Source organism: Columba livia, chromosome 3, assembly GCF_036013475.1.
Source record: "Columba livia isolate bColLiv1 breed racing homer chromosome 3, bColLiv1.pat.W.v2, whole genome shotgun sequence".
In the NCBI taxonomy this organism is placed as follows: domain Eukaryota; kingdom Metazoa; phylum Chordata; class Aves; order Columbiformes; family Columbidae; genus Columba; species Columba livia.
In genome coordinates this window covers 100,513,419-100,537,719 of record NC_088604.1, presented here as the reverse complement: position 1 = coordinate 100,537,719, position 24,301 = coordinate 100,513,419, and the positions used below count along the sequence as shown (strand labels likewise).

At 39.2% G+C, this 24,301-nt stretch overlaps 2 protein-coding genes across 17 annotated transcripts in view; both read left to right on the top strand.

Moving 5' to 3' along the window:
• Positions 1–9: 9 nt before the first annotated feature.
• On the top strand, positions 10–14,536 carry BPNT1 (3'(2'), 5'-bisphosphate nucleotidase 1). 2 transcript variants are annotated; one of them, XM_065058517.1, is made up of 9 exons: positions 10–239; positions 3,511–3,635; positions 6,926–7,030; positions 7,269–7,376; positions 7,874–7,922; positions 8,912–9,003; positions 9,988–10,185; positions 11,056–11,161; positions 12,645–14,536. In XM_065058517.1, exons 2-9 carry the CDS (start codon positions 3,519–3,521, stop codon positions 12,791–12,793), a joined length of 924 nt encoding a protein of 307 aa, XP_064914589.1. In that variant the 5' UTR covers positions 10–239; positions 3,511–3,518; the 3' UTR covers positions 12,794–14,536. The 2 variants fall into 2 exon arrangements, with proteins under 2 accessions (XP_064914589.1, XP_064914590.1); XM_065058518.1 differs by lacking the exon at positions 3,511–3,635 and having other exon boundaries at positions 104–239.
• Positions 14,537–15,976: 1,440 nt separating this feature from the next.
• The window catches only part of EPRS1 (glutamyl-prolyl-tRNA synthetase 1), a 39,843-nt gene continuing 31,518 nt past the window's right edge, over positions 15,977–24,301 (top strand). For 8 of the 15 annotated variants that reach the window (XM_065058510.1, XM_065058506.1, XM_065058512.1 and 5 more), the window contains exons 1-2: positions 15,978–16,142; positions 18,728–18,812. In XM_065058510.1, coding sequence (XP_064914582.1) covers positions 16,097–16,142; positions 18,728–18,812 — 131 coding nt within the window. In that variant the 5' untranslated portion in view covers positions 15,978–16,096. Of the gene's footprint in view, positions 16,143–18,727; positions 18,813–24,301 lie in introns of all 15 variants that reach the window. The other 7 variants (XM_065058513.1, XM_065058502.1, XM_065058501.1 and 4 more) reach the window with 1 other exon arrangement.

Sequence of the window (24,301 nt, the reverse complement as noted above, 5' to 3'; positions counted from 1 at the left end):
GCGACGGCGCGGCCCTGACGCGAGAAGCGGCGAGCGCTTCCTGAAGGAGCCGGCGCGGAGGCCGCGGGGCGGGCAGGGAACTCCCGGCTGCGGCGGAGCGTGAACTTCGGCCGCTTCATCACTTGGGAGAGGGAGCGGTCGGGAGGGCTCCCGCTCGTCCCGGAGCCCCGGTGAGCGGTGCGAAGCGGAGAGGAGCGGCAGGGGCCGAGCGATCGCGGGGCCAAGCGCGGCGGGAGCCGGTGAGTCGCTGCGGCACCGCCCGGGGGGCTCTGCCGGCAGCCGCGGGAACCCCGCTTGCCTCGGGCATCGTTCCTTACTACAAACTGAAAAGGCTTCAGAGCACGTCGGTGAAATGAGGCGGCACAAACCCTTTCCCGCTGGAGGTCTGCGGGTGACCCGCAGTGGAACCTGAGCGTTCCCACCCTGCCGGGGAAACGCTGTGTCCTTGCGTTACGCAGGAAAAAAATACCCTTTACTAAGTGTGAGTCAAAGTTTATTGTAAAGAAATCGGGAGCTCTAGTCACCTGGGCTTTGAAGAGGTGAGAGGAAGAAGTCGTAGTTAGCACTGTAAAGGCGTGCTGTGCGTGAGGTCCGTTTTCCCACTTTATCAGCTGAAATGACAAATCTGCAAAATAGATGTTTGTAGAAAAGACACTAAGACAGCGATTTGTTCTGATAAATTAATTATAGCCATCCTGTAATATTTAAATATTGCAAAGTTAAAATGTGTAACAAGAACTAGAGAACTCATTTATTTTAGTATCACGGAATGTCAGGGATTGGAAGGGACCTCGAAGGTCATCTACTCCAATGCCCCTGCTGGAGCAGGAACACCCAGATGAGGTTACACAGGGGGGTTTTGAATGTCTCCAGAGAAGGAGACTCCACAACCCCCCTGGGCAGCCTGTTCCAGTGCTCTGGCACCCTAACCATGAAAAAGTTTCTTCTAGGTACCAAAGCAGACTGATTTGCCAAGTTGAAACCGCTATATTCAACAGTTCGGTTGCTAGGCTAGGAGAAAGGACGTATAGTCTTTGAAGGACAAGTTTTGAAAGTTTTATGCAAATTTAATTTGAGGGATAGTTGCTCTGCAGTCTTTGTAAACGGTACAGTTTTTGTAAGAGTCAAACTTGTTTGTCCAAAGCAAGCAATATATTCTTGAATGTATTGTGGAAGTACACCTTAGACATTGCCCTCATCAGAAAGAACATGCCATGAACTTATAAATAAACTAGCTAAGATCAGAAAGTTATAGTGATGAGAAACTTACGGCCAACTAGCATACATGTTTTTCCAACCAAAAAGCCCCAAAACACCAGAAAATGTGCCACACAGCCCTGTAAAAATCTAGGGCACCTTTTGTGGTAGTAACATACTTTGCACTTCATTGATTAGTTACTCTATGTTGGGGGAAGGTAGTGTTAAACCTCCCATTTCAGTTTCTCTTAATAAATCTTGTTTTTCATAGGAATATTTTAACTTTAAGGTTTGCTTAGAGATTTCAGGTACAGGTTCACTACTGAAAGTAGACTTGTTTGCCCTAAGAATGTCCAAGAAAAAAGTACCAAAGAAACACCTTGGGTCAAACTTCAAGAACATAAGATAGTATTTCTGTATTCTTTTCTGAGTATTTTGGAACTTCATGAAAACATTAAATAAATCAAGGCTTAAAAGCAATTAGGTAAGTTTTAACGTCATTTTACAAAGCAGGATCAAATGTGCAGTAAAAGGTCGGATAAAGAATGAGAAGCTGAGCATAAAATCTTAATTATCTTCTTCTGAGCTCAACTCTTTAACTCAAACTTCCCATCGAATATGCTAATTTATGTACTCCTTCTCAGAAGTACTCATTTTCCAGATATTTTCAGTATGGAATTTACTCCATTCAATTTTCCTTCCTATTAAATTGTTTCACATGATGGTATATACTTAAAATAGTATCTGTTTTCCAATTTGTTATGGCACATATTTGATCTACGGCTTTCAATGGCTTGAGAGGTGCTTTGTGCCACAGGTAGTGTTGCCAAATTTCCTCTGTAACTGTTGTTACCAGTCCAAGATAGCATGTGTGCTTTGGGCAGGGACCTTGGCTGTTTTACAGGACTCCAGAGGACTTTGCCCCCATCCATAAGCAGTAAATAATAATTAACAGTAGCAACCATGCTTTTTCTATATATATAGACAATCATTCCACCCTTTTAGCTTCAGAGATCTTCGGACCTTTAGTTACCTGTACAGTGTTTATAAAACACTGAAAAAGCTTTTAAGCAGCTACATTTGGGATTTTGATATGTCTAACGTTGCTGTTTGCTGTAAACAAACATGAACTTGAGGTCACATCAATACAATCTACAGTAGCTAGCCTTATCACCTCATTAAATGATAATTTACTAAGCAGATTTCTCAAGGAAGAAAGGAAAGGTATCGTGTAATGACCTATTGCCGCTTATGCAACACTTGCGGCAATTGCTGCAAATGTGGATTGTGAGGGAAGCCTAATATTTCATCATCTATGTGGTGATTAATGAGTTCCTCGGTATTTTTTTTCTCTGTCTGCTCAAGTGTTTACTTGGAAGTATATCATACATGTAAGCCCAACGCCAAAAGCATGTAATGTACACAGAGGGACAAAACTGAAGAGAAAATAAAAAGCAATTAGCTCTGTGCTTTAAAGGATACAGCATGGTTATCAATACTTCTTTGTCCTGAGGTAGAGAAAAGCTGGGAGGGATGGACAACTGTGAGCGTGATAGTTATTCTTCTGCTTGGGAACTGAAGTGTTCTGGGGAACAGATATAAAGACGATACAACAGGAAGAATGAGAGGATTTGCGGTGTTGATGGGAGAAAGGAAGATGCAATAGATTTTTTTCAAAGAAATGAAGAGAAGTTAAGGAAATACAGAAAGGACGGTAAAATTTAGAGGAACAGACTTCCACATACAAGCACAGTGTTTGCAGTATCTCCATATCATTAACCTATTTTGTGTCCACAGTTAGACTATCTGCAAAAGCTTATATTCTATTTATGCAAATAAAAATAGTAAGTAAAGTTGCTCTTGTCAGCCTGTCTGGTAGCCTTGTACTTGAATCTGGGCACAAACCAAGTCTGTAGGTTCAGTTTTGAAAAAAAATGAACGTATGTTCAAAATGTACAAAATGAGTTCTGTGTGTAGGCTGCAGTTTTTCTTAATTTTTATGATAAAGAGTTTCTGCTGCTGCTGTTCTTTAATGCCATATTTAATTTTAATGAGAACTAGGTTTACTGTCAGAGACAGCATGAACATTTAAAAAATCTTGTCTAAAAGAACTTTATTTCACTGTGTTTGCATTAGTTGTACTTTTAAGAAAGTCAAAGCTCACTTCATTACTACTCATTGGCAGCAATCCACTTTCCCCTTCCTACTCAGATTAAATAAACTGTATCCCTTTGGGATGTTACGTAAAATATTTTCCTTCTTGTCTTCTCTTGAAGAGAGAAATGTACAAGTTTGCTTTTTGTTTCTTCGCAGCATTCAGCATGGCTTCTCCAGCTCTACTCATGCGTGTGGTCGCCTCTGCATATTCTGTTGCGGAAAAAGCTGCGACAATTGTTAGAAATGTAATGGCTGCAGGAGATCTGGGGATAGTGGAAAAGGTATTACTTTTACTTCATTCCAGTTTAATGTCTCTTATTAACGCTGAATTAGATACAGGTCAAAGTGGTAATTTTGAAGATCAGCAGTTAGGGAGGGAAATACAGTCCATGCAAGTTGCTCAACCTTACTTCTCTGATAAAAGAAATATTCCTTGTTAAAGGAATTAAAAGAGCACTGGAGAAGTGTCTTTTGACCAGTATTTCTAAAGAAGGTTCAGACACTTAGAAGAAACACACCATAACTTTGTCCCAATTCCCCTCACAAAACACAAGCTTTGGATAGCATGGCAGAATTCATAATGTACCCTTCCCATTATTTTCCCTACCTATGTCCTAACACCAGTAGTACAGCTTGAAGTACTGTGCTCATGATTAATTTTGGATTAGGATAAATCAGTGTTTAGTTTCTTAAAACAAAAAAGAACCTTATATTTTATTGTAAATCACTGTTTTCAAAATTAATTTGGAGCTTCATGTTTAATTCTAAATAGAAATGAAACTACAATCATCTGCGTGAAGGTTCTTAATTTGCTGTAAGTTAGTAAGCTGCACTGATAAGGCAGGATCTTTGTTTTGACTACGGTACTAGAATAGGTGGAATTAACTTAACGTTAATTCTAGCTTTACAGCTGTTTTCACAAGATTATGGACTGCATTAAGTGCGTATGTTATTTTTGGCCTTTACATTGGAGTAATTGCTGGTATTTACATTTTTCTAAAGTAAGCCCTTTCAGCCAGTTGTGAAGAGAAGCCTGATCCTTTATGACTTTTATTGTCAGTTCAGACAGTAGATGCAAAAAGAAAGTTCCCTTTTTTCCCCATTTGGTCAGTTATATTCAACACTAAGGAAACATTTCCAAGTTTCTTATTCCCTTTTTTCTAAGCAATTAAATTCATGTGTATGAGGGGAAAAATAATTTTTAAAAATGGAGAACAATGATCTGTGTTTTCAAAAGTAGTTGAATACATAATAGGATTCTCAGACATATAAGTAGAATATACTTTCCCACATAACCTGCTTTTCGGGTCTCGAGAAAACTAATCACCTGCACTACAAGAAAGCCTTAAAATACTTGCATCCAGAGGTACGAAGGAAGCACTGTCTGTACTTTGTTTGATTAGCCAGTTAATTTTAAATGTTTAAGCAAGTTTAATTAAGCTTATTTTTTAAGAGCCCAGAAAGGTTAAGGTAATTTTAACTTAAAGTACATGCTGGCTCTGTTTATTGAAGTTTCACTTTAAAATAATGCAGGTATGTTAATATTTTTCTCAGTACACTGGAAATCCATTGTTCAATCATTATTATTTTCTAATATTAAAAAAAGCAGAAATGATCACATTTTAAGCTCTGTAATCTATTAGGTAAATAATTGTAAATGCCTTATAACAAAAATGATCAAAAGTAACAGCAGATATTGGTTTTAAATAAGACTTGTTATACTTTGTTGTTGTTGTTTAAACAAATACTAGAAACACAGAAAATTAGACCGAAACAGTGACCAACAGAAGAGGCTCCTGTTTGCAGGACTAGCGATCTCAGAATTCCCGCAAGCTTCGTGTCAAAGGTGGCTGGTGAGGAAAGTGAGAGAATGGAAGAGAACCCGTCTGTGCCTCTGCTTTACAGTCCGGAGGGAGGAGGTGCATGAGAGCAGAAAGTGCTCCTTCTCAGCATTCTTCTTCTTCCTGCAGTTACCAAACATCAAGACTAAGTCCAACTGGCCTTATTGAAAGTGTTAGAAAAGCGAGGAAGACAATGGTTTACCTTTTCCATCAACACAATCGACCTTCCATCCGTTTATCTAGATGCGGAAAAATAGTTCAAGGACAGTTAAATTTTTGGCTAGCTCCGCTCCTCCCTCTCCTGATATCCAGAGTTTTCTTTTCCCCAGTCAACTCCAAGTTCTCCATTTGTATTGCTTCTCCTTGAAGTGTTTTTACTCCTCCCCCCAACCCCGATCCCTACAATTGATAGGTAGACATTTTGTCCAGTGATTCGTACATTATTGATGACCATTTTGAAGAACTACTTTATACTGTTTTATTAGGTTGGTGTCCTGGAACAAAGGACATTCTCTGCAATAACTTGATGTTGCCAAGTCTAAAGTCAGTGCTAAATTTGACCCAATTTATTAGGGGATGAGAAGGAAATTTCAAAGAATAATACCAGGTTTCCTAAAAATAAGCAATTGGATAAGGGACAGACTAGGTTTTGAGCATGTAAAATTTAACCCATAACATGATTCTAAAAGGAATATTCCATTCCTATGGCTATTTTCTGTAGCTGAATAAAACAATTTTCATATTGTCACCAAATAAGATACAAGCAGATATAATACAATTTTTGTTTGATTCCTTGGATGAACTTGTTTGCTTAATTCCTGTACTATCGAAAGTACTTCTTACTGAGACTCTGTCTCTGAACCTAAAGGGCTCCTCTGTTCATAGATACATGAAGATCAAGGCAAGAAAGCATTAATAAATTACCCACTTCCAGTATACAGTAGGCTATTGATGTTTAAGAAGAAGTTACTGTAAGCCATCTGGCAACCTGTGTTTGGCTACATCTTTTGGGAAGGCTTTCAGTCATTGTTTCATGTCATCTTGAGACACCAAATCCACTGTTTTCTCTCTAGTATTTTTGCTGGAAAAAAGGTATGGGTGTTACTGTCCAGTTCAATTTCCCTGTTTAGCTTCTTGGCCCTCCTTGGTCCTTCTCTGCTAGACTTTATATTCAGTACAATTGCACCAGTGCAATTGATGGGGACAGACTTTTTAGCAGGGCCTGTTGCGACAGGACAAAGGGTTATGGTTTTAAACTAAAGGAGGTGACGTTCAGGCCAGACATGAGGAAGAAATTTTTTACAATGAGGGTGGTGAAACACTGGCCCAGGTTGCCCAGAGAGGTGGCAGATGCCCCATCGCTGGAGACGTTCAAGACCAGGCTGGATGGGGCTCTGAGCAACCTGATCTGGGTGAAGATGTCCCTGCTCATTGCAGGGGGTTGGACTGGATGAGCTTTGAAGGTCCCTTCCAACCCATACTATTCTGTGATTCTATGAGAAGAACACAGCACATAAATATTGTTCTGATATCATATCTTAGCTCTGCTTTGTCCATTTTTTAGCTTGCCTCTCTCAAGATCACTTACTAGATCGATAATTTAGACTTCTTTTCATTACAAGGTAGATATTCAGAGTGACGTATGAGCCTGGTTGTATTTGCCATATTGAACTGGGTTCTTTTGTTGTCGTTCCTTTGGAATGCACAAAATCCTGTCCTTTCTTTGACAGACTGGAGCCAATGACTTGCAGACCAAAGCTGACCGACTGGTACAAATGAGCATTTGTGCTTCCCTGGCACGGAAGTTTCCCAAGGTGACAATCATAGGAGAAGAAGTAAGTACCAAATTGATTTCATGCTAACAATTTAACTTACTGTAACTTGCAGTGGAATTTGCTTTGGCAGGTTTTAGGAAATGATCTGGGTTTTTTTAAAAAAAAATCATTTCCATCCTATTTTATCTTTCCACTGCATTAGCTTTGTCAAGTAAGCTGCAAGCAAATCCACAGTTCGAAGGCAAATCAAGGTGAGTCCAACATATTTTTCTAATAATTTTGAGAATCCTTTTGTTAGGACCTGCCCGCTGATGATGTAAATGAGGAATTAATAGAAGATGGTCACTCTGAAGAAATACTGATGAAAACTTGTCCTGCTCAGTACACAGGAATTAAAGAGGAAGAGGTAATGTGCTATAGGTGTGTCTTCATGTTATGCACTGTCCCTATTACTTACTGATTTGAGCTAAGAATGTATTAAGAAAAAAGGTTATTTCAGTGTTGTTGATTTTTTCTTTTTTGGTTTGAAAACTGAAATGGCATGAGAATCACATCTCCAGAGCTGGAAATGCTGCATATCTCTGTGTGCAATAGTGGGAAATAGAAATTTGCTTCTAACAACTTGTGATTCAGTTTTATTTGGAAGGAATCTACTTTGGGCATAAAGTAATGTAATTTCCATGTTCAGCTTAAGCTTTCATACTTCTATTAAGATGTTTACTGGGAAGTTCCAGTCAGTTTTTAAGCTTTTTTTTGTGTAAAACTCTATTGTAGCCTTCAGTCATAATGTTAAAAATTTTAATATTTTATTTCCTTACTGTCAGGAAATAAAAGCATTACATTGAAATATATACTTAGGTAATTTACATGATTTGTATTTATTAATTTTTCTTATTTTTAAAGCTTGTAATATGGGTTGATCCCTTGGATGGAACCAAGGAGTATACTGAAGGTAGGCCTCTCTTTTAATTCTGCTGATTCAAAAAAAATTACAGCAATGTAATAAAGCAGCATGTACCTGTAGATGGTTTTATGACAGAATTGATATACAATATTGTTTCGTAAGGTTGATGTTGTTTCTGTACTTTTTGAGTTCTATGGAATTGTTTAATCATTCATTTCAGTTCTGACCAGTATTGAGTATTCCTGATGGGCTACTGAGTGTCCACCAGTTTTCATCATTTCAGGGAGCAAAGGGCTACCTTTGATTGCTGGCAGGTCTTTAAGTTATTAGTCAAACTTACATTTTCACATATACTTTGAATTGAGGGACTAAATCTCCCATTCGCACAGCAATATGCTGAATTATGCATCCTCCTCTTCAAACAACCCAAGTACCACATCTGTATTTGTAGCTCTTTCAAAATAAAACATCTTCCCCTAACTCATAATTCTTTAGTTACGGGAAGAAAATGTTTTCAGCAAAGCCTAATTTAAAATAAAACCTAAAATGAAGGAAAAAAAAAAAAAGAAAAACCTCCAAAACCCGATATGCTGAAACCTCACTTTATCTTCTTGCTGCATCTTTTAGTTGATTAATGTAAAATCTTTTAGGCAGATTTTTTTCCCTTTTTCAGGGAAAGAGATGTACAGCTGTCAACAAGTTGCTATTTTTGAATACCATTAAAGAATTCACACCACAATTATAGAAGAATGTAATAATATACTACTATTTAGTTGTCTATTATTTATAATATAGTTATATTAAGATAATTCTATAAAGGGAATTTTTTTTGCAGACCTGAAGGCTAAATGACTAAAAAAAATTACATCAACCAACCTATTACACCTGAAAAATCATTATTAGTATTTTCATTTTTAAGATACCAACCTGCATACCGACTTGTGGACTTTTATTGAAGGTTTATTTTTATATATATATATATATATATACACTTTATCTTTTTCAAGCTTGACTACATTGATATTATTTCTGTACAGGTCTCCTTGATCACGTAACAGTTCTAATTGGAATTGCTTATGGAGGCAAAGCAATAGCAGGAGTTATTAACCAGCCATACTACAACTACGAGGTATTAAATGCATTGATTTGTTTAAAAGCATTAGATGATTTCTAATTGTCACTTCTAGTTAGCACAGTCTCAACTGAAAAGCAGTGTGTAGTGGAGTTAATGTTGTAATACAAAGTGGTGGTGTTTTTATTGAATGTATAAAATTATGAGTGTTGGTTTCCGGGAACTGAATCTCAGGGACCTACTAACAGCCACACTAAATCCTAAGGCTTGTGTAATGCACTAATACAGCATATATTATGTACGTACTGTACATATTACTACAGTACATACAAAGTACATATTGTAAAACGAGTACAGATTGTTATTTTTGCAGTCTTTGCTAGAAATTCTTTAGTAAATCCATGCAATAGGCGCATTTGTGATGTGTGGTAACTGCCAGAAATACGCAGCCCTAAATAAACCAAGCGTACCTGTCACTGACAGCTGGGTTAGAGTGCATCAGGCCGGGTTTCAGGTGTAAGTCCAACCTACAGGCGTTTACACGTTTGGACATTATTTCAGTACTATCTGTGAGGGGTTGAAAAGCTCTTGAAGCAGTCTGATTAGTGACACTCACTAGAATTTAAAGAAAAATCTGATGTAATGCATATCATCAGCTGATTCTATATGTTCTAGGTGATATCTATGATGAAATGTATAAAATGACAGTAACAATATCTTCACTTAGGGATTGTGCATGAAGTAGAGAAATATACAAATATTAATTTGCCAGTAATTAGACACAGGATATAATGCATCACCACAATGTCACAGATAAGAAAACAGTAAATGATATCATTGCCTTAGAGGGAAAGAGAGCCAATTTCTCACTCTGGGCTCCAGGGTAGTTCTTTTTACGTGCCACTGTTTAAATGTATATCCCAGTAGTAATATTATACTCCTTAATAAGCAAAGTTTTGTCTAGGTACTTCTCTCCACTTGTGCTTTAAATGTTGATCCCTATGATAAGCCATTACCTGGAGCTGTGTACCTTTTTCCTAGGCAGGAGCTAATGCTGTGTTGGGCAGGACAATCTGGGGGGTCCTGGGCATGGGTGCCTTTGGATTTCAGCTCACAGAAGCACCTGCTGGGAAACACATCATTGTTACCACTCGTTCTCACAGCAGTACTCTGGTAAATGACTGCATCAGTGCCCTGAACCCTGACAGTGTCATCAGAGTCGGAGGGGCAGGAAACAAGGTATGAAAACTCCGAATCTTTTTTTGTTGTTGTTGTTGTTGTTGTTGTTGTTGGGACAAAGAAACCTTATTACTTTTAGGAAAAGAAAAATATTTTTTAAAGAAGTAATTTGCTTACTTGCATGAATGTGGTGGAGACTTTGTCCTCCTTCCCCAGCACAACTTCTCTCTTAGCATTCATGCTGCTATAGGGCACAGAGTCAGAATTTGTACAGGTTTATTTGTAACAATGGCCATGCTGGCCATGGCTGAGGTCCATCTTCCCCAATATTATGTTTCTAGAGAAGAAAATAAAAAATAAGACCAGAATGACTAAACGGGAATACAATTTAATCATAATTTTAGGCATTTCCTCCTGTCTATGTTAAGATGGTTTTTGTTCCAACTATCTAGAAGCACATACCAAAGGATAAAACTAGAAGTAAACAGTGATATTTCCTTTGAAAACCTTCTCTGCATACACGGAATACTCATTTGCTACAGTTTTGAAAGCCTAGTTTTGTCATGGTTGTCAAAAACAGACCCTCCAATCTCCTTCTTCCAACAAATGCAAGGCCCAAAATGGCACCAAGACAACATGGATATAGTTTCTACTTTATTTTTGTAGTACTTCCACAAGGTGGGAATTCTTGTTTCTGAAACTAAAACCAGATTTTCATCCTATAGACTGTATCTATAACAATCAAAAATAGATGATGCAGAATGGTAATACGGTATAGCTTTCTAAACCTTAATATAATTTATTGTAATATTAGAAATGGCTGGTGTTCCTTTTCTGACAGTGATCTGATGCCTGTTTCCTGGTGTTATTTTTACCTGTTTCTAAATGCCTAGATCCTTTGCAATGATTGTGACTTTCTCTTCGTAACAGATCATTCAACTTATAGAAGGCAAGGCATCTGCTTATGTGTTTGCCAGTCCTGGATGCAAGAAATGGGATACGTGTGCACCTGAAGCTATTCTACATGCTGTAGGAGGTAAGTTAATAGCATTCAAAATTCCAAGATAAATGAAACTGCATCAATTTAAAGTTATTTATACTTTTTATAGGAAAAACAAAACAACCCCCCCAAAAAAACAACAAACAAAAAACCAAAAAAACCTTCCAAACATGTCTTTGGAAAGAAAAATGACAGTATGTATATATTTTTAAATAGTCACAATTCACTAGGAGTTTGAGCCCTTTGAAATCAACAGTAATTCCAAAGGAGCAGTAAATTATGCTCTGGAAAGCATGAGATGATCTGTTTCGCCCTGGACTAATACAGTCAATAACTGTCAAATGATTGAAAAGCCAAAATCCAAAATTTTTGGTATAGTAATTTCAATATTTTCAAAGCAAATGGCTTTTTTACTCTTTTTTACTCTTTTTTACTCTTTTTTACTCTTTTTTACTCTTTTTTACTCTTTTTTACTCTTTTTTACTCTTTTTTACTCTTTTTTACTCTTTTTTACTCTTTTTTACTCTTTTTTACTCTTTTTTACTCTTTTTTACTATTTCTTTCTATTTCACAGTACCCGTCCTACTAACTGGATATAGTAGTTTATTATTAGTAACATATTATGTAATATGTGGATGTTGAATTATTTAAAACAACCAAAGTAGGCCAAATCATACAGTTGTTCCTCAGATGTACACACTCCAGAATTGAGTCATTCATGCAATTCCGTAAAATTAGTGGTCTTCAGCCAACATAAGCCACTTCACCTTTCTAGGGGGTAAGTGGTTACAAAAGTTACAAGAAGTCTCACTGACAAGAATTTGAATATAAGAATGATTATTTTTATTATAGTATTTCTGCTGTTCATATTGATAGACCTACCACCATATGCTAAAACTGTGGGCTTTGATCTCCCAAATTCTGTCAAGCAAGAATAAAAAGCTTCATAATGACCTTATTTAACTCCTCTGCAGTCTCTACTGTTGATAATTGGGATAGCTTTAAACAGGTTAGCACAAGAAAACCAACCAATCTGGGGCAGCACAGGGCTGTATTTAGCCTCCTTGTTATGCAGGTATCTCGTGGTTAAATTAGCTTGCATAAAGATCTGTGTTGCTCTTGCCAAGTGATTTCTAGAAACTTACTTAAAACCAGCTGGGGTGCTTCTATATTATGTTAGGAGTTCATTGTACAGACTCTGGCTTTTACTTGAACTAAAGATTTTTCTTTCCTTCTTGTCAACCGCCAATGTAAAAACTACTCAGGAAGCATTTTAATTAATCCATAAGAGATATTGTTTTCCTGAAACAATTTAAGTATTCCTGAAAGAAAATAAAACAATTAGTTCTTTCAGTCAATAAAAAACTGTTGTGCTTAGACTGGGAGCAAAGGTATTTCACATGTGAAGACAGCATGTGTATGACAAAGACTGGGGGTTTTTTGTTATATCACTTGTACTAATAAAATAGAATCTCTCTCCCCAACTCCTGTTTGCAAGAATATATTTTTTCTTTTTCAGGCAAGATAACTGATATCCATGGAAATTCATTTCAGTATAACAAGGAAGTGAAACACATGAATTCAGCTGGGGTCCTTGCCACTTTGAGGAATTATGACTATTATGCCAGTCGTATTCCTAACGCTGTTAAACAATCTCTTGTGCCTTAAATCAGCGAAGTGTCTTCATTTGGCCTGCAAGGCTGAGAAAGTGAGCTTGGAGAAGAAGAAAGAAAGAAGATAACCAAGCTTGGAATTTTGTTGTATAGAATCTGAATTGAATTCTTACATTAAGGTGTTCAATAATTTCAAAATTACCTACAGAATCTCTAGGTATATAAGGGATCAGATTGTCTTGCTGTATTTAGAAGACACAGTAACATTTCTTCAACAGTAGTTTTTTATATTCTTTGTGAGTATTCATTCCTCATGTGGTATGACTGTACTTAATTGTGGCATAATTACTGAAAGGGCAAATTATTGAAACTAATTATCAAGGATATACTTATTGAGAATAAAGATATATCCACATCTTCAGCATATAAGGCAGCTGCACAGTGGGGAAGAAATCACCCCACACACACCTGGCCTGCATTCTTAATTGGTAGTGCCTGAGGAAGCTCAATGTAGTATCAATTAAAAGACTCGGGGGGTTGAGTGATACAAAGGTGTCATGGCTGGGCCCTGTTAACAAGGCACATGTACAAGAAGCAGATGGTAGATGCTAGTTTCGGTAGATGCAGGTTTTGAAAATAAGTTATAGTTGCTGTCAATTAAAGAGGATAAATGTTAATTTCTGTCCAAATTCCTAGTTACTGAGCCAGAAATTTGTCTGATGGATGAATGTTGCTCATAATCTCATTATAATATGAAAACACACCTCCATCTCAAAGGATACCTGCCTCCAGCCTACCTTCAAGCATGCGTAGTAAGGTTTTTACCTTAAAAGTTGAAGGGAGGATTACCAAACCAAATAATAGCAAAGGTATGTATGACTAGAGTCACTCAAGCTCCACCTAAACATAGAAAATAGCATAAAATACCCTAACAGCAGAGGAAGGGTGGGGGGAAGACACCATCACTCAGAAGTCAAGGGAACAGTTTAGTAGGACTTTTGGGACCAGTTGATGGGCTGAGCCTATCTCCCCTACCCTCAGGAGGATGCTCTTGGGTAAAATTTGTGCACTTAATTATACCAAGTTTAGACATCAAGATTGTATTTGTAATCACATTAATGGAGCTCTATAGTCATCTTAGAATTTATATAGATATATGGTACCAATACTTTCTTTAAACTAACATTATTTCAACTAAAGTGTGTTTTTGCAACTAAAGTGTGTTTTTGCAAATAGTATTTATCAACAGCATCTGAAAGAACCTGCACCTGTTGGTTTAATAAACCGTTATTTGTGGATCTACTAATGAGAATTTCTCATTGAATGTGCCCACACCTATAGTATATGTTATACTGTTCATGAATCTGTGCAGCACGTAGATTTTATTATACTATTTGTGAATCTGTACAGCACCTAGATTCAATGATTGTGACTGGCCTGCACTATTTGTGCATCTACTTGTGTTAATTCAATGTTAATGTGCTCAGACTTACAGTATGTATTATACTATTTGTGGATCTGTGTGCCAGGCTGGCCATCGAGCATGATCAGACTTATAGTGCTGACTTGCCATTATTTGCATCACTCAGGAGTTCAATCTAGCCACCTTGCATGGGGCTTAACTTCTGCTAAATTAATCATCTTAACGCAACATTATTATACTGCTAATCACACCACCACAGTTAAAAAATCGTCTTAATATTCAGGGCACAAAGTTATCACTTACCTCATTCTATCATCATCAGCCAGTCCATAATGTTAACATGATACTGAATTAAAGCTGCATGTATGGGAACAACGCATGCTTCTAATCCTTTCATCTAGAGCTTACCTCCTCCTTCCTCAAGTGCATGACGAATAAGAGCAAGCAAGACAGATAAGAGCCTTCTTCATATTTTGCCCCATTCTAAGTTTAATCATTCCACATACTGGTTGTGACTGAAGTTTGAACCACACAGCAAGTACAAGATCAATCTCATTTCACTGCCTCAATTATACATAATTCTCAGGTTTATCTTCAGTAGAATTCTTGGATATGCATACTTTAGTATTCACATAAAAATCTGCATGTGAATTTGCAAAACACATGAAGATAAAATGTAGAACGACTTGGACAACACAAAACCTGCCTTAATAAGGCTTGCCATTTAATCATTAAAATACAAAGTACAGAACCCACTTATTTATCTTCATCTATATCTTTATTTTAATCTGAAATTTACTATATGTTTGAAAATTCCCTCACCATAAGCCCCTTTCTAATTCTGCTGTAATTTATCTCTCTGCTTATTTACAGTTACCCCCATGGGAGTGGAAGACACACGGCATACACCAGCTTTTACTGGATGTGCAAAGGCGCTTATGTATGGAAGCACTTTTCATGCTTATAAGAAACCGTAAAACTGCTAAGACAGGAAAATATTAAGGAAAAGTTGAGATAAAATCCAGCAGCAGGAAGCAGGGATAAAAGCCACCACAAAAGGTGCAGTCATGCTCTGGCTATACCACTATGCCCATTGCACAAAACAGCTCTGGGCCACCAATCAAGCATTTGAGAATTTCTCTGCTGGCACATTTGGTGCTATGGTACAATCTATAAAATAGGCTGGGGGAAAAAAAAAGGCGCACAGTGACACTGCATTGTCCTTGTAACAATGTGATATTGAGTGCCTCCTGTGAAAAACTGCTGACGTGGAATTTCTGTAATCCATCCCAAGACTAGTTTGACCCACCGCAAAATGTGTAGTTGTGAGGAATGTGACAAGTAACATTCTACAATGCAGATAGATAGCTTAAACCACTGCACTCAAGGGAGTCAGTATGTTTCACTATTTATTTGTATAATTATATAAAGAAAAGACATTGAAGCTGTCTCTACAGATGTCACCAGACACGTAACTTGAGCGTTTTTACAGTTGACACCTACAAAGCTCTCTAGACAGCTCTGCTCAACCACCGGAGCAGCTGCGAGGGGAGAAGCCCCGACACCAGACGCCGCACACGGCCCCACTGAGGCCAGCGGGGCGCCCAACGGCAGCGCAGCCCCCGCCGGGCACTGCACAGGCCGAGAAAGCCCTGCGCACCGCCCACTAATCACCTCCCACCCGGCTTCGGCCTCACCGGCTCCTCCTGGCGGACTTCAGACCGCGACCGAAAAGCGGCGGCCCCAACCCGGCCGCGGAAGCCCCTAAGGAGCCCAACCAGCAGCAACAGACCCCAGCAAACCGCCCCGACCCTTTCCCACCGGAAGTACAGGACGCGGCACCGCCCCACGCCGGCGGGCGGGGCCTGTGAGCCGGCCCTTGCCGAGCTGGCGGCGCTGGGCGCCCCGCCCTCTCCTTTGGTTCCGGCGGTGGGGATGGCGGCGCTGAGCTTCAGCTTCAACGTGGGGAGCCCCCCGCTCGGTAAGCGCGGGCCGGCCCTCGCCTTTTCCCCCGCCCTCTTCCCCGGGGGGCCCAGGGAGACGCTGTCCCCTCGCCACCCGCCGCGCCGTGCGCGGGGCGCGTGGCCGCCGTGTTGCATCATGTCCTCGCGTGCGGGGACGGTGAGGGGAGGGGAGGCCCGTGTCCGCCCGCCCTTCGGCCCTGCTGCGGGCTGGGGCCGTGTGCCCGCTGCGGCCTGGGCACGGGCGGCCGAGGCGGCCGGCGGGTCCCCGCGGTGCCCCGCTCGCTGAGGGGCACGGCGGGGCTGGTCCCGGCGGGCAGGCCGGCGCTGAGGGGCCGTGTCGCCGCCAGGGACAGGCCCCCGCGGGGTCCCGCCGGCACCTGAGGTGCTGAGGAGGTGCCGGCCCACAAGCCCGGCCGCGTGTCGGGCTCCACAGCGGCCGCTCCGCCGCGCCTGCACGGGCCCGGGCTGCGGGGATCGGGCAGCGCTGGTCCCGCCGCCATGGGGTTGCAGTTCATGTGGCTGTGGGGGCAGCGGTGACAGCTGTCGGCAGTGAGCGGCATCCGCGCCAGAGAAACTGAGTCATAGGTAGACCCCCCTCGGGTGACTTAGCACGGTGAGGCTAAGTTTTCAAGGCAGCCCTGATTCAGATTGCTTGTTGGCGACCTCTGCCCGATTGCTCATCTCTTTTGTTGTCGGTTCTAAGATGCTCCTAAAATTCGGATTGTCTGGGGAACTAGTTCGAAGTTGCGCAGCAAAATCTTGCTTTCTCTGTTGCTCACTGTCCTGTGATGTTATTTTACCTTTAAAAATATGAGGACATCTTTCATTATGCTTTCTGCCATCTGGAAACAGCCTTTTTTATGTATTCCATACCGTTTCTTCATTTTGTTACAACTATTCAAAATACATTCTCTTCCTCTTCTTTGTCTTAGTGTATTCGTTTCTTTTTCCTGCTGTTATGCCCAAATGCATTTCAGAGTTGACTACAACTTGCATGACTACTGATTTAAGGTATAATAGCATATAAATTTTAAATGACATTTCTCATGATACTTGATTATACTGATTTGTTAGAAAAGGCATGATGCAATATGAGCTGTGATTAACGTGGGTTTAGGGGCTTTGGAGTATTTCTTCTCTTGACACAGCCTGGCAAGTGGTACAAGAGATTTAGTTCAGGAGATTGCATAATTGTGTCAGAAATAGTACATATTACAGACGAAACACTTTGGTAAACATTTATGTCAAGAAGAAAAGCACACTCAGCCTACTCATACCTACTTTGCACTATTCATCATGGCTGTGTGCTGGGAAAAGTGTAGTAGCTTTTAATGTCATTAGTATTAATTACATAGCTTGGTGTGCATAATACTTGTAATTTTCAAAGCATTTCCTTGCAAGTTATTAAAGTACTTCCATGTCTAACAAACATATTGCATAAGCAGTGCCATCCTGACTTTCACAGATGGATAACTGAGGGATGAGAAGAACGTTGACTTACTGTTGATAAAAGCTTAATGCCACAAGAAGGGTTTTCAGCTGATCAGAGGTGAGAGCTAGGGAATTCCTAGCTCCAGTGCTTTGTATTTAGGCCAGTGTATTAATAGCTTACAACATTATCTGCCTTGGGGAGTCTGTGCATTGTTCTAGGGAAGATAAAGTGCACGGCACACTATGAAGACTGTAACAGGTTAGATGTCTTTCAAGACCTAAAGTATAGTCCTTTGGCTAGTTTCATTTAAGTAATATTTGCCTATGCAAAAGCTTGGTGTCTTTGTATGTGCTTCTGAGCAAAGCAAAAGAACCCAAGCTCCTCTACTTATGCTCAGCAGGCTGAATCTGGACCAGAGCCAATCCAGAAATACAGCCAAGTTAGCTCAATGCTTTATTTGAGCTACTGTGTCATGCTATAGAGCATCGAGATCGGAGCAGGTTTGCATCAAGCCACTTTGAATAAGGGCAGAACTGTCTTGCAGTTGATAATGTAGCCTAAAAACTTCAATATTTCTTTTATTTCCAGAGGCTGTCCTTTACTGTCACTGGTGAACTACTTAGTCTGAAAACCCTGTATAAGCTTCCTGCACTTTTACATGGATAGAGGTTCTTGGTTTTGAATTGCTAATCTTTTCATAAACATTAAAGCAGGTTAAAAATAGTCTCATCCGTGTTCAGAAAGTACTGATATATGCAGTAATTGATCTCCTTTGTATATGTCAGGGATGGGATGGAGTATGTTACTATACTGTTCAATAATCAAAAGCAATTTGATTATGTTCTCTGTATATATTGGGGGAGAGTACTAATTTGTGCAGTACTCTTAGGAAGCAAAATGTATGGCTGCTGACGCTTGTTGAGCTCACTGCAGGTTGCTGTATGCTGGACATGATCGATTTGAAGCTGTAAGGATTGCCAAGAATAAGAAGCCTCTTGTATATGAGACTGAACATTGATTTCTTCTCTGGGCAATCTTGCTTGAAGGAGCCAGTTCTGTCACCTGGTCCTGTTTCATAAAAAATGCAACTTTTTTTTGCTGCTGCTACGAAAGATATTTGTCCTGGAAGAAAGTTCAGTGTCTTTTTCTCCTGTTTGTTTTTTTTTAAAGGTGCTCTGCTGACAGTGGAGCATGTGAAGAATGATGTTGAAATTTCAGTGGAAGAAGGCACAGAAACCATCCTCCGTGTGTCCGAGTAAGTGACTTTGCATCTCTCCTTCTAGCTTTGGGTCAGCAGTTTTAAAAAATCACATGGTTGTAACATTGACAGTAACCTTTTCAGGTAGGAGGAAGAGAAGAATGCAATTCTATTCATCACTGCATTGCTGATGTCTCTTTGTAGCACAAACAAAACATTTACAATATATCCTAAACTTGATCTTTATGGAAAGAGCTCTAGTATTCTTATTTGCATGCACTTAGGTCTAATTGCTTATGCTGTACCAGTCACTTAATTGTTTAGGTATTTGCCTTTTTGAGGTGACATGGATTATCAAAAGCAAGGCCATTTTCTATTAGGCAAAATTGGTATAGATGATTCCTTGGACTTGTGGAATGAATTTTAAAGGTTTTTATGGCATTATTGTGGGCTCACTGCTGCATTTAAGTGAAAGTTTGATTGTTATCTCAGAAAAGTGCGAATTAACTATGGCATACTATCCAGTGTATGTGTCTGCATCCTATAGAAAGAATCTTGGAAATCTCTGTAAGTCTGTTGTCTGTCCTTCTAAAAATACTTTGCTATTAGAATAAAAATTAGAATAAATATTTTGGTGTTGTTTTTTATGATCTGAGTAGGATCATATGCATATCAGAAATGCAGGACTAATGCTGTTAGTTTGGGGAAGCTACATTCTCATCTTAGATTACATGTCAGGTAAGATACCTGAATATATCAAGAGGAGATATCCTGATAGCTTAAGTGCCACTGACATTAGTGGAAATCTCTGATGTCTGGTATCGACAGTAAGGAGCATATTTTGACCCATAAACATTGCAGTCCTAAGTTACAATTTATGAACACTATGATGAGCTTGGAATTAGTGATTATTTAGTGTTGGTTTTGAATAGTAATAGTTTTTGAAAGAATAGGGGAAAAAGTCTACTGTTCATGGATTTCTTGAAAAACTTGCAATTTTTAAGCTATTTCCATAGAAGATGCTGTTAAAGCCATTGATGTGTCATAAATTGATATTCCTGCATGTCTATAGCATGGTTATAAAAAAAAAAAATAGTATTTTTATGTTGTGTTGCAGAGATTCTGACTTGATCCCCATAAATTAACACTGACTGAGCTTTTCCATTGTCTTCTAATCTCAGGGAAAGAGCTTCTCACTATGTACATATTTCTGCAAAAAATTCAAAGCACAGGATGATTCACAGTCTTCAGTCATAATGATTGTTGTACTGGTTGCAGATACTGCTCTCTGTGTAAAATGTTAGACTTGAACTCAGCTATGAGTTCTTCCCTTACTGTAATCTCTGATTTTACATGTTGTCTTTTGCTGCGTCTACTCATGGCATTGAATTTATAATTTTTGAATTGAAGTAAGACAAATGTGGCAGGTTGTATTTGGACTTAATTGGTACAGTACGAATAATCTTCAGTGTGTGTTATGCACATGTGTGATACAGCATATATAACAGAGTTAATTGGATATTTTTTAGTTGGATGAGTTTTCCCCCTAAATAGTCTTAGTCAGTTTTTTGGTTTCATTTTCTTTTCTCAGTTTAGGCAGCACATGTGTGTATGTACATACCAAAAGGTATATAGGCACACATACACTCCTGTAACAAGTGGGGACGGTTTGAAATAATACAAATCACATTCACCAAGGGGGAATCATTCTTGGCCAATCTCATAGCCAGTCTGATGGTATGACTGGCTGGGTAGATGAGGGGGGAGCAGTGGATGATGTCTACCTTGACACTGTCTCCCATAAAACCCTCACAGGCAAGCTCAGGAAATGTGGGTTGGATGAGTGGACAGTGAGATGGATTGAGAAGTGGCTGGATGGCAAAGCTCAGAGGGTTTTGATCAGTGGTGCACAGTCTTGTTGGAGGTCTGTAGCCAGTGGTGTTCCCTGAGGGTCAGTCCTGGGTCCAGTCTTGTTCAACCTGTTCATCAGTGACCTGGGTGAAGAGACTTGAGTGCACCCTCAGCAAGTTTGCTGATGTTACAAAACTGGGAGGCGTGGTTGATGCACCAAAAGCCCGTGCTGCCATTCAGTGAGATCAGGGCAGCGTGGAGAGTTGAGTGAAGAGCAACCTGATTAAGTTCAATAAAGGCAAGTGTAGGGTCCTGCACCTGGGGATGAATAACCCCAGGCACCAGTACAGATTGGGAGTTGACTTGCTGGAAAGCAGCACTGCAGAGAAGGACCTGGTAGTCCTGGTGGACAACAAGTTAACCATGAGCCAGCACTGTGACCTTGTGGCCAAGAAGGCTGATTGTATCCTGGGCTGCATTAGGAAAAGAGTGACCAGCATATCGAGAGAGGTTCTCCTGCCTCTCTGCTCTGCCCTGCTGTGGTGGGGCCGCATCTGCAGTACTGCGTCCAGTTCTGGGCTCCCCAGTTCAAGAAAGACAAGGAACTATTGGAGGGAGTCCAGTGGAGAGCTACAAAACTGGTCAGGGGACCGGATCATCCTTTATACGAGGAAAGGCTGCTGGAGCTGGGTCTGTTCAGCCTGGAGAAGAGAAGACTGAGAGGGGATCTTATCAATGCTTATAAATATCTCAAGGGTGGGTGTCAAGAGGATGGGACCAGACTCTCTTCAGAGGTGCTCAACAATAGGATAAGGAGCAGTGGGCACAGAGTGAAGCATAGGAAGTTCTGTCTGAATATGAGGAGAAACTTATCTACTTTGGAGGTGTCAGAGCACTGGAACAGGCTGCCCAGAGAAGCTGTGGAGTCTCCTTCTTCTCTGGAGACATTCAAGACCTGCCTGGACACATTCCAGTGCAGTCTACTCTAGGTGAACCTCCTTTGCAGGTGGTTTGGACTGGATGATCTTCAGAGGTCCCTTCTAACCCCAACCATTGGTGATTTGGCAATTCTTGGTTTTGAAATAATACTTTATTTTATTAAATAATTTCATATTACCTTGCCTTCTTGCCACTGCATTGCAAACTGACTCATTTTAGCTGCACTGGAAGTTATCAGAAATGTAAAGCAAAAGCTCTTCTTCTGGGCTTCGGCTATGTATGAATAATATCTAGAATCATGGCTCCATCAAATGGAAGTTTTTTTGTGTTGGTGTCCTCTTGTACCTGGCATTGGATTATGTTTAAGAAGTTATTCCAAACATCAATATTGCATTCATTTTCTCTTGCTCGGTTGTACAATCATTTAAAAAATTGATTCTCTATTTTAAGTCTGTTAAAAGTATATCTGTAACTTGAGAAGCATCAGCTGAACTCATATTCCAACTAATGCTTTTGGTAAATGGATTTCATGGCATCAATTCTGCTGAAGCTGTATTATTTTAGCATGACTTGAAATTTGCTTGGGATATTTCAGACTTTGATTTTTTTTTTTTTTTGTCTGGAAACCATTAGTTCTAATGGCTTGACTTGAATTAGAGGGAACATTTTGTTTGCTATTTTCTGGGTTATATTTTGAATGTGCAGTTAAAATCTGGTGACAAACTTTTCAGCTGAGTAGCTGAAACTTTGCTGTTAGGTACTTAGCTGAAAAGTTTATCCCTAGTTTGAGATTTTATTTTACAGGTTACTTTTGAAGCCTTAGCTTCAAAACTTCGTATGGTAATAGCTCCTAAGCAAACGACTCAGCTAAATGCTGATGCATTATGGAATGTTTTAGTATATCTGCATCTTACCAGATAACAAACTGCAGTACAGCTTTTCTGTTTTGTGTTGTGAGCACATGCATACCTCAGAGTAGTATTACTCTTAGGCAGACGTATCTAACCTTTGCACAGAAACATTCTGCAGTGCTTTTTGCAAATTAATTCACATACTGATTTATTAAAATTGGAGATTCTCTCTGTTTTGTGTGGGTTGTTTTGTTTTGGGTTTGTTTTGCTTTTTTCCTTCTACCATCTTGTCTTCTGCTTCTTGATTATTTCCTGTGGTATTTAATTATGTGGTATTTCATGTCACTTCTGAGAGACAAATACTATTTGCCTATAACATTACATTGTCCATGGTTATTCTTCCTTACTCCTGGAGTTAGCAGGCACTAGTTGCAAAAGGTGGCCTTGATGTTTTGTTACTTTTTCAAAGAAAAAAGGCCAATTAGCACTGTGTTTAGGTAGATTTTTTTTTTTTCTTCAAAGAAAATAAACAACTTTTAAAGCACAGGTAAGCACTCAGAGTAACATTGTCACATTTCATTTACTTATTCAGTTTTGCTTGAGTAATCAATGGTATTTGTTTTAGTGTGAACTAGTGAAAACAATAACAACACATTTCACAGGCTTTTTGTAGATGTAAATACTTTTAAAATGTTTTGTTCTTCTCAGTTTGAAAAAAATACATTAAAATCTGGTAGCAGTGAGAAAATATAAGACATACTTTGTGTATGATAACCTTCCCATTGTGACTTTTGTTCTGAGTCATAACTGAAGGATCTTCTTTATACCAGATCCAAGAAGCAAAAAAAAAAAAATTCAAATGAAGTGTGTTGCTTAAGTTTAGTGCATTTAAGCTAATGAGACTGGCTGATCTATTTGTACTAAAAATGGGACTCATTATAATTATTAATATATCAAGAAGTCTCCTGTACCTTTTCTAGAACTTTCATTCATTTTTGCAAGACTTTTTGAGGTCTATCAAAAATCCTTTAATTTTATAAAGGACATAGTAGGTGTAACAAGAAGTACAGGACAGTGACGGGACAGAACAGAAATGGAACCTCGTACGGACAAATTGAAGTGTAGCATTCAATCCATTAAACTGAGTGGAACAGAACACTTACAGGAACTCTTTTTGTTGATATCAATATTTGTTTAGAAGCAATTTGAACTCTAATTTATAATCTACAGCTATGTGGGACTGTGAAGATGAGTATTATCTAGAGAATTGAGGGTTGTGATGCATCTTTCTTCCAAAACTCATTAGTAAATATTAATGGAAGTGTTCATATTAGATTAATTCGAAGCTAGATTTCTGACAATATGCAGCTTTTTGTAATACTGTATGTAAGGTGAAAAGGGGAAATCGAAACACAGAAAGAAGTATGCTCTTTGGAGAGCCTTTTCCCTCCAGATCTATTGAGAATTTTTAACAGCAGAATGGGAAAAACAAAATCAAATTAGGCTTTTATCTGGAGAAGACTGGATGAAAAACAGAAGTACAGGCAGCCTGTTCAACAGGGCTGTGTGAAATGTGAATTGAGTAAAACTGAGTAACAAATGAACAGGTTTTTCTTCTCTGGTGCCCTTAAAACCATCACTGAGACCTCTTGATTCCTCTAGATTCTCTTCAAAGTCATCCTTCTTATCTGAAAATAAGAGAAAACAAATGTTGATTTAGCTCCTTATATTCTGGAAAATATGTAGCTGAAGTTATACTTATGCATTCTGTCAGATATGGAGGGAGAGTTTTATTCTTTGAAAGAATGATCAGAGTTTTATTCACTTCTGTCTAGCTAAACAAAGTTGTTTCATGTTTAGAAGCTTCTTGTTCCATCTGGTGATACAAAAGCAAGGACTGCTATA

What these genes read in the sequence shown, in the direction of transcription:
- BPNT1 (XM_065058517.1), top strand. Translation starts at nt 3,519, where the DNA reads ATGGCTTCTCCAGCTCTACTCATGCGTGTGGTCGCCTCTGCATATTCT. An exon ending in CAGGAATTAAAGAGGAAGAG is followed by an intron (nt 7,377 to 7,873) that starts GTAATGTGCTAT and finishes TTATTTTTAAAG; the next exon opens with CTTGTAATATGGGTTGATCC. An exon ending in TATTCTACATGCTGTAGGAG is followed by an intron (nt 11,162 to 12,644) that starts GTAAGTTAATAG and finishes TTTCTTTTTCAG; the next exon opens with GCAAGATAACTGATATCCAT.